This window comes from Strongylocentrotus purpuratus, unplaced genomic scaffold, assembly GCF_000002235.5.
Source record: "Strongylocentrotus purpuratus isolate Spur 01 unplaced genomic scaffold, Spur_5.0 spur5_contig_840, whole genome shotgun sequence".
In the NCBI taxonomy this organism is placed as follows: Eukaryota; Metazoa; Echinodermata; class Echinoidea; order Camarodonta; family Strongylocentrotidae; genus Strongylocentrotus; species Strongylocentrotus purpuratus.
In genome coordinates this window covers 1997410-2014256 of record NW_022145547.1, presented here as the reverse complement: position 1 = coordinate 2014256, position 16847 = coordinate 1997410, and the positions used below count along the sequence as shown (strand labels likewise).

At 38.0% G+C, this 16847-nt stretch overlaps 1 protein-coding gene across 1 annotated transcript; it reads left to right on the top strand.

Moving 5' to 3' along the window:
- Window positions 1–2508: 2508 nt before the first annotated feature.
- On the top strand, window positions 2509–15958 carry LOC100890370. The gene is made up of 7 exons (XM_030988865.1): window positions 2509–2706; window positions 6397–6443; window positions 8678–8734; window positions 9913–9992; window positions 12029–12343; window positions 13076–13277; window positions 14636–15958. The coding sequence occupies exons 1-7, from the start codon at window positions 2646–2648 to the stop codon at window positions 14915–14917; spliced, it is 1044 nt and encodes a 347-aa protein (XP_030844725.1). The 5' UTR covers window positions 2509–2645; the 3' UTR covers window positions 14918–15958.
- Window positions 15959–16847: the final 889 nt, after the last annotated feature.

Here is a 16847-nt window from a genome sequence, read left to right as displayed (position 1 = left end):
AAATTTGGTCAGTGTAAGGGTATATAATTTTGTATAAGGCTGGAAAGGGCATATCTTCAAGTATCTAAATCCAAAAAAGGGTACGGGTTTGCCAAGCCATTATGGAGATACGGCCACAGAAAGAAAGCCAATTCCCAGAACTTTAGAGGGCGCTATTTATGTTTTGCATAGTCATTGGAGCATGAAATTTGGCATGGCTATGTGCAATTATAAGATCAGGATAATGTGAGATTTAAACACAAAACGGAATTTATATGAGAAAGTTATGGCAGTTTTAGATTTTTAGGGGTCCATTTTTCAAGAATTTGAGAGATTTTTGACGGAGTCAGTTTCAGATTTGAATTTTGAGTACGAAGATGGCATTTTGAAGGTCAGGTCATACGTCGCAGATGAAAGAACATCTATTAGACTATCTAGAGGAATTTGTTAGAAGTTTGTAGAATCTAGGATAGTGGAGATAGGAAGGAAGACAGAAAGGCCTTAAAATGGACCAAAAACGGACAAAATGGCGCCTGGACGGTTATGCATGAGTGATTTCGAAAATCAAAGAATGTAGTGACCTTGATGAGATGTTAGAGACCATGCCTATGAAATTTGAAAGGAAAAGGACATGATGAAAGCACCGAACCAGGAATAACAAACACTACGTGCAAAACGAATGCGATTTCCTGACGATAAGGATAAGGAACAGGAAAAGGAGGAAAAGGAGAATATTAATGGGGCAGAATGTGAACGAAAATAATAATGTAACTTATATCGCGCCAAATCCACTCTGTGGAGTGCTCAAGGCGCGTGTGAACAGGAAAAACGATCAAGACTTGAAAAGGAAGGGCTGCTAAAATCATGGAGTAGGCCCATGCTTAAATACAAAATTTGTGAAGTATACAATCGGCGTAGTCTCAAAGTGAAGACACATTTGTCGACTGACTGGGCAACCGCGGAAAAGAATAGGTCCGATATCATGTTAATCTTTTATTATGTCTGCCTTTAATCAGTCACCAACGACATCATGATAGCAACCATCGTGTGAAGGGCTCTCGTAAAGATAAAGAAAACAAAGTGAATAATGACTAATTCAAGAAAAGATAGAAGAGATGTTCGAGTAAAATGTTGTGCTTACAGTTCTATAATCACAGAGAAATGGAAAAACGAAACTTCAATAGAAAAGAAAAAAAGGAAAATAACGAGGAGAGGCGAAATGTGACCGCGAGATCGCAAAAATAGGATCACAATTTGCGATCCTCAGTCTCATGTGAGGAATGAAAGGAGTGGCTTGGGTACAGACATGGCGAAGGCACCGCCATCACGATGAACGGGGGGGGGGGGTAGCATCATTCTAGTGGGTGCACATGGAATTTATTAGCGAAACAACAAATTTGAAGGAAGATTCCCACCTCCTCTCCCTCACTATCTTTGTCTCTCTCTCTCTTTTCTCTCTCTCTCTCTCTCTCTCTCTCTTTCTCTCTTCCTCTCCCTCTATCTAGTCATATCTTCTCAATTCTCTTTTTTTTCTTCTTTTTCTTTTTTCTTTTTTTTTTGGGGGGGGGGCAACGTGCCCCTGGACAGCCAATCGATACGCTACATGCCCTAACTATTTCTCATGCAGCAGCATGATGCACCCACTGATAATGAACATATTTATTTTCATTTCGTTTATATTTAATCAAATTTGGTAAACAGCCCTTTGATCATCATGAACAGAGGGTGTGTACACTGGTATATATACGCCACTGAGAAAGCATTATGCTTTGCTTTTGTTATGGGGAGGACTTTGATAAGAGGCGTTAACGTTGTCTGAACACTAGTCTTCACCGAAGACTACATAAATATCCCAAAGTCGACATAGTGCCTCTTGAGAAACGTCTTGTGAAACGTTTTGAGAAACGTCACAACTCGAATGAAATTCATGCTCAATAAAAATCTTCTTTGCAAAGAAAACTAATAAAATATATAAATTTATGACCAAACGGTGGAACAAATCGTACAAGTACTAGGGTGTTCTGAATCTGAAAAAGATTAACTTTCGAAAATCTTTGCACTCATAACGCCCTATTATGTCCCCGAGTTCTGATCTTTACACAAAATTGTTGATATTTTCTATAAAATAATATATTTTAGCTCTCTGAAAAGGCTGCTTTTTTCATTGGGGATGTGCGGGGTGAGGGGTCAAGGCAATGTTATCGATGAATATTCTAATAATGACGAGTGCCTACTTTGCTACTCTAAAAATAACTTATTGGAATATTATTATCATGATCATTAATCTCTTTAGTTTATATTGATATTGATATTGATATTTGGTTATAATGACTTTGTGCCTTACCTGTCTCTAAGTTGATGTTTATTTTTAATTCAATAAATGAATTATGTTGTTTGTTTTTCTTCTAATAAAGCTCGGAGAAAATTAGGGAATATTAAATGAGAAAGAATCTTGGACGAAGACTATCTAATATTGACAGAGTTGAAGCAAAGTCTGTTTAATCAGGGAGGCGTTTTAACTCACATACCCTGGTTTAATGATCGTCAACTTCAGATAGAAAAATACCTTGGTTGAGAGCGCACCGTATAGATCAATCACCTCATCGTAATACTGCTACCGAAGGGTTTTGCTGATTTCGTAAACGATCTCGACCAGGAAAACGACGATGAAGACCTTATTATTTGCAGTCATGGTCATCTTGACCATTTCGTCCATCAATGGACAAGGTAAGTTAGTAATACTAAATTTCACAATCAATACTGTTTTGTTGAGAGTACTTTTTACTGCTATTTTGGTATTCAGTTAACCTTAATTATCATACTATATACAAAAGTCAATCGACCGCAATGCTGTGTAACATTTGTATTTTGTATTTCATTTTTAATTGTTGTTTTTTTCACGGCCTCTTTGTAAACTAGCCTGGCTGCTGAATGGGCTTCTTTTACCCCGTTTAATATCAATCAATCAATCAATCAGTATTGATTCGAATTTATACATTCATGTTATCAGACAGAAATATGCCCCCTCCCGGTCCCGTAACCTGATGCAGGGTTTAAAATTGATATCATAAATGGTGTTTAATATTCACACCTCTATCTCTATCTTTTTCATAAGATTATGTCAACCACTGACAACTTTGTAAAGAGTGTTTTTTTTGTGTGTGTACACCTCTTGATTAACAATATAACTGGTTTCCTACTGGTACAGGGGTAGAGATTTTGGCCATAAAACTTTCAAAAGAGATAGTGAAAAGCCCGTTTTCGCCACTTTTCGAATATCTTTGTTCACAATCTGTACAAAGGGATACGTATCGGAAAGGTAAAAGTTGAGCAAGAATTTGCGATGAACGATGCAATGAATTGAAGATCTAATAGAAAATATTTAACAACTATGCACTCTTAACCCTTTGCTTACGGGAACCTGTGGTTCCTGTGTTAAGCTTATTGGACCTATACAATTCAGTAGTTAAAAAATTGGATTATTCCTAAAACACCGCAAGACCGACTCCACACCGATCGATTCTTTCCTATTGTGGGTAATGTATTGTTTTGTTCGGTCTGGGGTCGGTCTTGTGTCGGGCTCGTCAATGTGACTGAGTATTATATTTGCATTGAAGAAACTACAGCCCAGGCGACCTATAGCATATAGCCGGTCTCGTGAAGCTACCAGAAAAGGTTCTTAACGATCCATGAGAAGAAATCATGGTTGGTCTCATGGGCAACCGGTCTCATAGGCTGTCGTAGTCAGTCTTGCGGGCCGTCTTACCGGTCAATACCAGGTAGAACCAAGCGTTCACGTTTAAGTGTGTATAAACAGGGCCATTTTCTTTTGTTACTAAACACCCTGAATAAACAGCTCTCAGGCTCTATTTACTTGTGTCAAAGTACAGACTTCATAAAGCACGTCCTCGATGATAAAATCATAAAAAATGGAGTGTGTGGTTTGAAGAAAAGGAAAATCCTCCCCCAACGAGTCAATATTTGATCCATCATAAAGGATACGTGACATGTTTATCAAATGCCTGGTGTACCTGGGTGAGAAGGAGGAATAAGTATGAATAGAGGAACAAGACGAGAAAGAGAAGAAGAAACGCAGACAAGGACCTATATCGCCCAAGATCACGCCATCCCTGGCTGCTGCATTAAGCAATGGACTTCGGTCCTATAATGGTCTGGAAAATAAACTGGGAAAAAAGGCTTATCTTTTCAATCATCACTGATAATTAATATTCTATTCTCCGTCATTTTTTAGATAACGGTTTTGTTTTTGTCGCTCCTTCTTTCTTTATTTTCTTATTTTCTTCATCATTCTGAGCATGCGGCAGAAAGAGACTTTGCCCGTAGTATGATCCCTCATATTGACTATAATAATGATTGCTGGGCTGGGGTTGCATTGCTCGTATGTTTTCTACTCTCTTTCTTTCTCTCTCTCTCTCTCTCTCTCTCTCTCTCTCCCTCTTTCTTTCTAGCCTTTGTCTGTCCCCTGTTTTTCCCCTTAAAAACTTATTCTGTCTTCGAATTTTGAAATTCTTTCTCTCTCTCTCTTTCTCGCCCTCTCGTCAGGTACATTATATATTCGCCTTATTCTGCTCCTTCTGTTTCTTTATCATCCTTAAAGGCTGGTCCCACGTAGTTTGCAATCACATATTCTATTTCGACTTGACCAATAAAATACCCCAGCCTCCTTTGATAATATGCCACCCAAATTATAAAAAAGTGAAAAGGACATTCACAGCAAGAGATTAATATGCCTATTGATCTGCCCTTCCCCTCGTCCTCCTCAATCCGTACATTAATCTTCCGAGAAACGTGACATCACAATTAAAGATATAGACCAGTTCTAGTCATGCGATTGCATTGTGAAAGAAACGTTGTTGAATCGATCAGAAAAGGTTGATCATCTAGCATATAAGTATTGGTGTGTACTGCAAGAATCTGGAATCAGCAAAATGATAAGAAATTTGGCCCAGTCTTGGTAAAGTTACAAGCACTGTACACAGAAAGATGTATATGGGACTACTGGATATCTATCCAGTCCGGATAGATATAATAACTTACCAAATAAATCAATTAGTTGGGGGTTTCCCGGCAAAATTTGTATCATCACGTATTAGTCAAAACATATTCTTTCACATGATTGGTAACAAGAGCTTCAATTTCATTTGTTGAGAGGGGGCGTTTCCAAAACTGGTTTATACCATTAAGGGTCCCCAAAGGCACTTTTGTAAGAAACATGTACTTGGTGAAAAGACCGATGCGTCTTTTGTATCATTAAGCATGAGGTCATGGTTCCCTTTAGAAATGGCGCACCAAGCATTGAATGCCCTTTTATAATGACAAATAATTCAATTCAGTAATGCATATTACGGTCATTGATCAGTTTACGAGCTTTATGGACTTTTCCCCCTTTTGTGTTTTATCTAATTTAGCCTATCCAGCCAACTGTCCCTGGACTATGTGGGAAATATCCCTCAGACTGCAACCCCAAGAACAAGTGCCCTACGACAAGACTAGTGACCCATAGGACTTTAACTCTCTGTTGTAACTTTAACTTTAACTTTAACTTTAAATCTCTGTGTACACAAGCTCCTCCAACAATAACATTGCTCTACGTCAATTCCCACACTAGCTGCTTTCTTAACGTCAACCCTAGGCCTAATACTATATATCTAACCTTAACCTAAACCCCGACCGGAACCCTAACCCTAATAACTCTCACCCTAAAGTACATAAAACCCGTGGCTAATGTTTGCTTACCAATACCTCCCTGCCAACATTAGGGGCGTCGGGAGATTAGTTCAGGGCAGGCACGGATCTAATTTCCTAGGGGGAGGCCCAAATTTGTAATCAATCTGAAATTTAGTGTGCTGAAATTTGAAAATCGTGCCGGTCGATATTTCACTCAGGGGGGGGGGGGGGGAGGGAGGGGGGAGGGGAGGGGGGGTAGTGAACACTAAGCTTTGTTCTTCTATATTTTGACCCCAAACATTTGAAAATTGCGCTGGCCGATAGTGAGCACTTCTTTTTGTTTTACTTAACACCCCCCTCCCCCTTCCCCTTGAGCAAAAAAGAAAATTTCTGGTCACAATTTCTCTTCTTTTTTTTGTCAAGGAGGGGGGGGGGCAAGGCCAGCTCGGCCCACCCCCCGGATCCGCGCCTGGTCCAGGGCTCCGTCCTGTAAAGAGTTACGATTAATCCAAATCAATCACTAGTCATTCTATCAATGGCAGGTTTTCCGTCTCTTTTCTTTTAATATGTATTATAGTTGCGATTGATATCAATTGCAAATAAGTTGCGATTAACAATTAACAAATAGTCTGTATAATATTTTAAATAATCCAGATATATACAATACGTTCATCTGTTTTGCCTACTATCTATTTTTTATTTTTTTCAATTTCCTTTTATCACTTTCAGATCTCGAGGGTACATGTGATCCTTCTACAGGTATCTCGGACACAGACGTGAGTTTCATTGTCTCCTCCTTCTAAGTTTCAAAACTCTGTCTATACTTTATTCAAAATGTCGATATAGTGTCCTCATGATGTCCATAGAAAAGTAACAATGTTTTTTTTTTTGTTTTTTTTGTTTGTTTTTTTATATTTATGTTGAAAAGTAACAATGTTTGTGATGCTGTTTTACTATGTTACTGTAACTTTACGGTGCTTATAATGTCTGAATAACAATGTCTTTTTTCACTATACCATAATTATTATCTTAATGATTACATAGTATTTTAACAAAAACATCAATTCTTTCAGTCATTTTACGAGTCTACAGAGTGTTCACGATTTCAAGGTATTTTCATGATTCAATAATATTTGTTATGATTTCAAGAGTATACATGTATTTCATTATTATAATAATAATAATAATAACAATGATAACAGTACATTGTTTTAGTTGAGTTCTTGATTAAGATCGCAAGTGCCTTGAAAGTACATGTTATTATTGCTTTTATGCTTATTTATGACATTTCTAGTGCCTTTTTAGGACCTAAAATTGCTATGAAGGTAATTTTAGACCCCAAAATGTGTGAAATTTAGATTAAATCCGATCATACTAATTCAGCTCCATTCTCAAAAAAATACGGTGACCGTTAATTAATAAATTAATTAATAATAACAATACCCGGGCCGCGTCTTATTTGTTCGTACCACAGCGAGCCCAGATTCCAGTATGTACTCATTTGCATACATAATAACAAGCTACGAAAGCTAGCAAAGAGGTCACAAACAATTAGACTTTGATTATGTATTGCTTTGCCTCACAATTTATAAAGGCAACAAAACTGAATAAACTGATATTCGAACACTCCAGTCAATTCCAAGGTTCTGTTAGTATTACGCTGTCTTTACCGATTGAGCTAACGATGGGTTGATGAAAGGTTGATTTGTATACTTACTATCACCCTATTAACAACCCTACCGGATTCCATGTACGCATGCGCAGGTTTCATTCGCGAGCTCAAATCTTGGCTGGCTGTGGTACGAAAAAAGAAGACGCACACGGGCCGGCTGGTTGTGCGTATTATTTTTAACCAACACGAAAAAGACCAAAAAAAATCCAACCTTGGCATTGGCTGTAATAAAACGTATAAGGCGCTATTTCATTTTTTCAACGGCTGGTTTAAAATTATCGAATATTTGTAGGGCCCCACTAATATAAAAAATGCATGGTTATATTTATGGATCTTTCCGCCGTTTCTGAATCGATTTTGGTCAAACAAAGACGAATTTGTCATTTGAATTCTATGCTCTTTCAAATTTGTCACTCAGTTTTTCATTATCTGCGCCCTCTATGTGCACTTTTTTTAATTAGTATGGTATCGCATGTCAGCAGCAAACTATAATTTGAGAACAACAGACTCTCGGAGACGGAGCATGTTATACTTAACATAGTGTATCAGGGCAAGAAAGGCGTTAAACTCAATTGAGGTGCTCGTGTGCTCTGACTGGTTTCCTTGCTTTTTTAAGGCTGTCGTGTTTAATAACGGGAATGCCTCATGACATAGGTTGCAAAAAGCATCTGAGATATTTACAGTTTTCCTGAGAAATAGATTTAAATTGAATTTGAATTCAAAAGATATTTATTGTATTAAAACACTTTCGCTACACAAGGGCTAATTCGCGGTAGAATTTATAATTAAAAAACACGTAATAAGTGCACTAATAGCACATTACAACGATCATTAATAATTCATATAAATTCATTACAGTAATTAGGTAATAGCAATGAAATAGAAGAAAATGATCGGATGGTAGATTGAGGGATACAGGAATAACTTGCTGATAGAGGGGATGAGATAGGTGAACAATGATGCAGTAGATAGTAAGGTGCGTTTCTGCTGATGCATTCAATCGGTTCGTGTCTGAGTGGTACTAAGCTCTTTTATTTTATGAATAATTAGAGGGAAGGGTATTATATGAGAACCCGCCCGCGCCGGCGCAGATAATTTTGTATAGCAATTGTGGCTACTGTTAAAGAATAGTCCTGAAGAAAATCTGTCTTAATTTGATCTTTTATAATAAATCAACCGAAACAGTTGCGTACGTTCGCAAGAAACATCATTTGCCTGATAAACACCATTATGCGATTGGGATCACGTTTCTTCATCGATACTTTTTCTTTACCTTTGTTCCCCCTTAAAAAAAAACCTTTTCCCCTTTTTTTTAAACCTTTCTTGCTCTGTCTCCAGTGCGAAGAATTCATCAATATAGGTGCCATAGCTGTGATATTTGAGGGCCAAAAGGACGTAAGTACTCTCTTTATTTATTGATACTTTAACCATCGAAGGCCGCCTAGATGAATCAAAGTAGAACATGAATTTCAGAATATTTAAAAACCTCTTGACGTATGAGCCTGCATCTCTCTCTCTCTCTCTCTCTCTCTCTCTCTCTCTCTCCCTCCTCTCTCTCTCCCTCCCCCCCCCCCCCCCTCTCTCTCTCTCTCTCTCTCTCCCTTTCTTTTTTCTCCCTCTGCCACTTCATACATTATGAATTACATTGTAATAACAAAATATCTAATGATTGTAAATTTTACTCGGGCAAGAGATTTGCCTAGGTCTGCATGGACTCGAATGTATTCAATCGGTATATCCATGGAGTTATCCATGTAAGCCTGTGTGTGAGATTAAGAAACCAGTAGATGTTCCGATGTAAAAGTTCAGTTTCTAACTCATTGATTAAATTTCCGCGACACCATCATTTCCTTGTTTTAAACCAGGGATACATTTTTTGCAGAGCGAATATTGAAGTAATTCACTTTCAAAATTCATTTCTGCAAAACTATGAGGCAAATGCCACAATTCGAAACAAACGCTCAATAGTTCATTTTTGTTTACCCTCAAGCCTCTTTCAGATATGACGCGTCAAAATAGCGGCGCTTTTTTCTTCTTAATATTAATGTTGACGTCAGGAGTAATACGCTCAATAATGTTTGTCTTACACCACAGAGCTCCGTGATTAAGCGCAGGAACTTTCTTTTTTTGCGACGGTTTACCCTCTCGTATCTAAAGCAGCCTTTAGACATTAGGCCCTATTCACAAAGAAGGTTTGTCGACAAACCTAGGTTTATGTGCGTCATATGACGCGTTTCGACGCGTTTTTTTTACAAGCAAACCTGGTTTGTAAAAACGCGTCGAAACGCGTCATATGACGCACATAAACCTAGGTTGTCGACAAACCTCCCATTTGAATTCGGGCCTTAAGTTCCACCGTCACTGCACAAGAAAGACCTCAAACAATACGTTATCACCGAAAAAAGTGGTTATAACTAAATACATTACATTGTAAATTGATTTATATGATATGTTTCCAAACATGTACAACTTTTGTACATCAATGAAGTTTAATAAATACAATACAATACAATACATCTATTGCAGATGCAAGAAACATATAAATCAACTCCCCAAAAAATCATGTTTTTCAGGTTTTAACTGACGTGGAAACAGAACACTTCCAAGAGGTGATCGCCAACATGACCAACAATTATGTTTATCTAGAAGTTTTGTAAGTATATTGCGTCAATTCTATACATTATTATAATAACATTAACGTGACGTATCCAGTAACTGATAAATAAATGGGCAGCATCTCCGGGGAGGGGGCGAAATGTACCTGGGGGTGTTTCATAAAGCTGTTCGTAAAGTTACGTATGACTTTACGAACGACTTGTATATAAAAGCCAAATGGGATGCTCAATCATTATTAACTGCATCAAATAAAGTTGAACTGTGCAGATGTAGTTTGATATTCTTATTATAACAAACATTCTTAGTGCAAAGTATATTTTTTGCCATAATTTAATTGAGGTTATTGGAAATATCAGGAAAAACTTTGGGCATTCTATCTGGCACTTCATATATATACAAGTCATCTATAAAGCCATGCGTAACTTTACGAACAGCTTTATGAAACACCCCCCCCCCTGGTCTTTTAACCCTAATAAGGCCGGGGGGCATTATGGCCACCCCCCCCCCCCCCCTCCACGATTTTTCTGATTGCTCGAGAACGCATATGGATGGCGCCCCGCCACTCGCTGACTTTTTTCTTTTGAGTCTTGCGCAATTTTTAAAAGAATTTTTTTGAAAATTGGACCTACGGTTACAAGGTCACGTGACCTTTTGTCTTTGCATGTCAGCCCGAAAATCGCTCATTTTCGTGATTTGTGTACAAAACATATGGAAAAGTCATTTTTCCTAAAAACAGATCAAACATGGGTTATTGGGTCTTGTTTAAAGTTTAGGTGGTTGTTTTGGGTGTCAAAATAGTTGAATTGTAGTAAGAAAAGAAATAAAACAACAAAAACAATGAAATACATAAGTTAAAAAAACAATGAAATACATAAGAAATTATTAAAAAAACAAGGGATAACATAAGTAATAAGCTGGCTATTCCAATTTTTTTTGTTGTATTATTATTCAGAATGGTCTAATGAATACATGTAGTGAAAAAGAATGCCTAATTATGAATAATATATGATTTATGGGTAAAAATGTGAGTTTTATGACTTTATTTGCATAAATTACCTTAAATATGCAAATGAGTGAATTTTTCAAAAAATTGAAATTATCATATTATTCTATACACTTCACTTAACATGCGTGCAAATTTTCGCGGCGATCGGCCGCTTCGCGGCCGAGATCTTAAGGGGGGCCATAATGCCCCCCCGGCCATACTAAGACCTCAAATAGCCTGGCCTTATTAGGGTTAAGGTGATCCTATACAAAGAACAAACGGATAACAGTCGTTTTAGTGCAATCGGACCAAGGCGGGATCCGGCAAAAAGAGGCCAATTCGTAAATTTTAAAGTAAAAACTAAGCAATAGAAAATCCAAATAAAAACTTATGAATGTACTTCAGTTATATACTAGATTGAAAAGCAGACTAACATAAACTATTGAAATGAAGAATCCAAAAGTCCGAGGACGGCCATTCACTGATATATTCCGTCAATTTTGATCAATTTTCTCGATTGCATTGATTATGATATTTTTAATTGGGAAGATGGGATCAAAAGATGAGTTCTAAAAATGAAATTTGCAAAGTAACGGGGCGGAAAAAGTCAATTTTTCGATGTGTGCCAAACTTATTTCTAAGGAGTACAGGAGACACGTTTTATTGCGCAAACCATCCATTCATTCATTCTATTCATGTTTATCTTAAAATGATTGAAAGTATTGTCTAAGAACTAGCCTCTTCTTTCTACACTCCATTGTGTTTCGCTGTTGCATGGATGAGTGTGGTTACTTGGTTGTTGTTCCTCCAAAAGATTCCTAGTGGAATTTAAACTGGTTGTGTGTGTCCCTTCTCTCTCTCGTTCTCTCTCTCTCTCTCTCTCTCTCTCAATATCTTTCTCTCTCTCTCTCTCTCTCCCTCCCTCCCCACCCTCTCTCTCTCTCTCTCTCCTGTTATCTTTCATCTCTCTCTCTCTCTCTCTCCTTTTCTTTCTCTTTCTCTCATCTTTCTCTTCATCTTTGCTTTTTCTCTCTCTTCACTAATATCATATCGATCCATGTTTTGTTATTGTCGGTTTCCCCCATTAGGCCTGAGCACGTGATCATTGTCCAGCGTATTCGTAACACCGTTACTAATGATAAGGGATTCAACTTCTTCATCCTGAACCCATCTCGATCGGAGTACATGCCGGTAGCTCTCCGCAAACAAGAGCTATACCTCATGATCAAGATCAACAACGAGGATATCAACGACGCCATGGGTGCGGGTTGGGTCGTCACTCCCATAGAGCCTGAATCAACCTATCCACTGGCTATTCCTGCTTGGGCTATAGCTATCATCGGCTATGTGGGCCTACTCATCTTCATCTACTGCACCATGGTGTTGACCAGTGATTGGCGAAAGTAAGTTTGCAAGCATAAGGTGCAATTGAGCACAAGCATCACAATATTAAGCACAATTTCTAAAAAGCAGTTCTGGTTGAGTGTAATTGCCACTCACTAAACAAAGAAGTTATCGATATGAACTTGTTTCATTTTGTTCTTTGCTTTTACTCTCACTGCTCTCACTACAAGAAAGTCTTGAAACTGTTGGCTGTCCGCAAGAAATTCGTTTCTGCACTTTACGGGGGGAAATAGCTCTATACGAAGAATTACACTCTATCAATGGATAAGAATACTATTTTGAACTTAAATAGCCCACTACATTATTTCCCTATCTTGCCTGTAGTATCATACCATCAATGACAGCAATATTGTCATAGGGCGTTTCTGCCTGCTTATGCATTCATCATGGACTTTGTTGTACATGTATATGGATTATTTGATGAAATGCTTTCATGCTCCTGATTATAAAAAATCCTGTTTTGTGAATCCATAAGATGAACTTCACTGTGAAATCACAGAACAAGGAATTAATAACCCGCGACACAATAATAGGAACTTTTAGATTCTGCACGACGAGAACGTGAACTGCACTTTTAAGGCAATGTGACGTCCTTTCAAGGCACTGGCAGTGACGTCACATTGCCTTAAAAGGGCAGTCCACGTTCTCGTCGTGCAGAATCTAAAAGTCCCTAATGTCCTATCGGGTACCTTATTCCCCTTCATGTTTCGTATTATGTTTCATCCTTACAGGCAAAAGGCTGCAGAGTTCGAGGCAAATCTTGAGAAGGAGTACTACGCAAACACCAATGGAGTCTCGGTTGCAGACGAGATCCCCTTGAAGAAGATGGCAGTAGAGCACGACTACCAGGAGCCGGTACATGAGACCAAGAAGAACGGAGGACCATCTCAGAAGTCCATAGGGGTCCAAACACCTCGTCACGTGGCTGTCCAGGTAATACATTAAAGGCCTTAATGCCGAGACCTTACTAGGTATAGAAAACGGCCTTTCCGTGTGACTGTCAAACTAGTGAGGGACAAGGTAATTACGCCTTTCCACAAGAATGTCCGTCCAAGTAAGACAGCAGGACAGGCCTACATGGAATTATAAGAATTCTCTCCCAATCGACTGTCCAATTAAAACTATAGGGTTTCAATATAATGGGTATAGGTTTATCGCTGTGGCTGTCCAAGCGAGACAAGAGAGGGGCAATAGAGTACCGAAGCAGTGACGTCATAAAAATCTATTTTTAGAATTTCTCAATTTTGTCTTCATTTTCCGAAGGAGCATCAAAAATAATGTCCAAATGTCGAAAACCAATTGAATATGTTAAGTATTGGCTGAGATATGACCATCTGAATGAATATATTTCCTATAGGAGCTCCTAATACGTGTATCTGACGTTCCACAATCATGTTCCATGAAAGACCATATAGAGGGACAAGGTATTACGGGTATGAAGAAGTTTTTTCCATGTGGATTTTCCCATGTATGTCAACAGAGGGGCAAGATCTTCTGTGATTAAACGCCTTATCATAATCTGTTGTGATCGTGGTGGACATCAAATGCAGTGTGGTCGTAAAAAAGGCCACAGTTGTGGCTCAGACCAAATGCAAGAAACTATCCTTAGGATTCAGACGCTTCATCTGAGTATGAAGCCAAGAGCAGTTATGGATCACTTGGGGGTGTTTCACAAAGATCATAAGTTAGAATTTTCTCTAAGTTGGACTTAACAATTATGGAAAGCCGTTAGCATCTATGAAAATGTTGTGCACAAGTTATTTTAAAGGGCATAACATGTTGATTCAAATCATTCATGATTTCTTTTATCAAGAAGCTTTCATGGTCTTGATGTGGAATTTATAAAAAGTCTAAAATATTTGAATTTTCACAGTTGAATATATTTTATTTTGATACTACAAATGGCTCTCCATAATTGTTTAAAGTCCAACCTAGAGTTAAGTTCGACTTTAATAGGATCTTTGTAAAAACACCCCCTGGTCGCGAAATTGTACGAAGAACATCAAAGCAGAGAGAATGTATTGAAAGGACTTCGAAGGGGAATATCAAAGTAGGAGATATACAGAAAACATCAAAGAAAGACAGCAGAATAAAAATAAGAGTACAACAAGAAAATGATAGAGAAGGAGGAGCCGAAAAAAAACAGGAAACAAAAACGAGAAAAGACCTTACCTTACTACTAATACGTTTCATATAATTAAAAAAAGATTAAGAAATATGACAACCGGAAGCATAGAGGTGATTTTCCTGTCACGTTTTTGTATTATTCGTCACATTTATTTCCTGTCTAGGTTGACCCAGAGGATGTCGTAGCAAGACGATCTTCGCCTGCACCCAGTCAGACTAGCACCACCGAAGTCGTGATTGAAAATGGCTATTCGGCGATCGACCACGAGCCCGCATACGACTCCGCTGACGCACCAGACACCGCTCACACCGCTCCCGTGACAACCGAAGGCGACGCCGATAAGGAAGCTGATGATGCAGCGGCGGCTATAGAGGGCGCTGTTAATGAAGGTTATGCGGAGGATGAACCTGAACCTGGCGTTACTCAACCTTCCACAAACCTTTAGCTGTCGATCAATACAAGAGAAAGGTTTCTGGTGTTTAGTGATGGAAACTGACCACGGCACGACTTGACCTGAAGACACTTCTGTATTATTAGCACATTCCCACTTTTATTAATCACTATGTTGTATAACTACATGACATCAAGCAGCTTGAATACCATAAGGCAAGCTTAATTAATTAGAGTTTCAAGTTAATGTGTTTTCATATTTTTTAACGTTCAATTCTCATTGAAGCCCAGGGAGAAAATCAATACAACAGGATACGGGAATGCTAATAGATATACCCCCTTCCCCGGTTCTTATATATGCTAATAGATGCCCATTTTCCTTCGACTAAATAATTTTGGGTCCGCAAACGCCATTTGCATTTTTAGTTAGGTTAGCAGAATAATGTTGAAATCTCTCAATCGTCTCAACTCACTCTCACTCTCTCTCTCTCTCTCTCTCTCTCTCTCTCTTTCTCTCCCTTAATTATCTCCATCTAATGCGAAGGAAAATCCTTTGATGAGATCATTGTTCTAATACAAAATGAAAAAAAGTGATATTCTCTATGTTAAAGACATGATCCTAACATACAAACTTTGTATAAATTTCGTCCTGTTTTTTTTTGTTTAATGGTTGTTGTTTGAAAGTGTGAAATGTGCCAAAATAATTATTGCATTCATGGGGTAGATTTTGTTTAAATCATTAATTAAATCAGAAGCAGACATAGACCTTTGACAATAAATAACTTGATTACGTCTAACGTAAACAAAAAGAATATGATGCATTACCTGAATATAAAACAACACAATAATATTGCAAGAAAAAGCTCCGTCATCAATGAAAGTAAAACAAAATCCAATAAATTTTTGGCGGGATGTAAAATAAAATTGGGGTGGCTACCTGAAATTAAAACCCTCGCTGTATACGTTTTGTGATAACTTCCTAATTTCAAAGATGGGCTTACCCATTTTTTTCTTCTAATTTCTATTTCAAGAACTTATTCAGTCTATGTAATATTTCCCCTAGATTCGGTGGGTATATCGATTAAGTGATCCATTCCTGATCATAAACCTTTGGATACCAGACCGATCACCCTGATGCCAAACCTAATAGAGTAGTACTCAAAGATTAATGAATAAAAAAATAATGCCCAGCTATATTAAGAATATACGAATGAGTTCCCTTGAAAGTGATCATTAAAATGGAATAAAAATGAAGCTTAATGATTTAGTCGTTTGTGTATTTGTAATCGTGAATAGTTGAGTTGTATAATAGTTCCCGATGTGCAATGTGAATGTTATCAGTTTAAAGGCGCGTTGGAAAGCGTAACCAATCACCCTACCCCTTTTTGTTTTGTTCTTTCTCTCTCTCTCTTTACCTATTTTGTCTTATTTTGTCTTTCTCTGCCCGTCTGTCAATCTACTCCTTTCTTTTCACCTTTTCTTTCTTTCTTTCTTTCTTTCTCTCTCTCTCTCTCTCTTTCTCTCTCTCTCTCTCTCTCACACACACACACACACACACACACTTACTCTGAGATACTCCTCTTTAGTTCTCTCACACAGTTTTTCTCCATCTCTCTCCATTATATTTCATTCTCTCTCTCTCTCTCTCTCTCTCTCTCTCTCTTTACATATTTTATTTTATTTGTCTTTCTCTGCCCGTTTGTCAATCTACTCCTTTTTTCATCTTTTCTTTCTTTCTTTCTTTCTTTCTCTCTCTCTCTCTCTCTCTCTTCCTCTCTCTCTCTCTCTCTCTCTCCCTTTCTCTCTCTCTCTCTTTCTCTCTCTCTCTCTCACACACACACACACACACACTTACTCTGAGATAGTCCTCTTTAGTTCTCTCACACAGTTTTTCTCCATCTCCCTCCATTATCTTTCATTATAATTTGATGTCCCTTTTCCCGGCTCTATCGTTTATTTTTCTGAAGAGCTAGAGGTACATAGTA

Bases quoted from the DNA above. Each gene is read 5' to 3' on its own strand.
- LOC100890370 (XM_030988865.1), top strand. From the start codon at position 2,646: ATGAAGACCTTATTATTTGCAGTCATGGTCATCTTGACCATTTCGTCC. The intron at 2,707-6,396 runs GTAAGTTAGTAA...TATCACTTTCAG, and splicing joins TTCGTCCATCAATGGACAAG to ATCTCGAGGGTACATGTGAT. The intron at 9,993-12,028 runs GTAAGTATATTG...TTCCCCCATTAG, and splicing joins TATGTTTATCTAGAAGTTTT to GCCTGAGCACGTGATCATTG.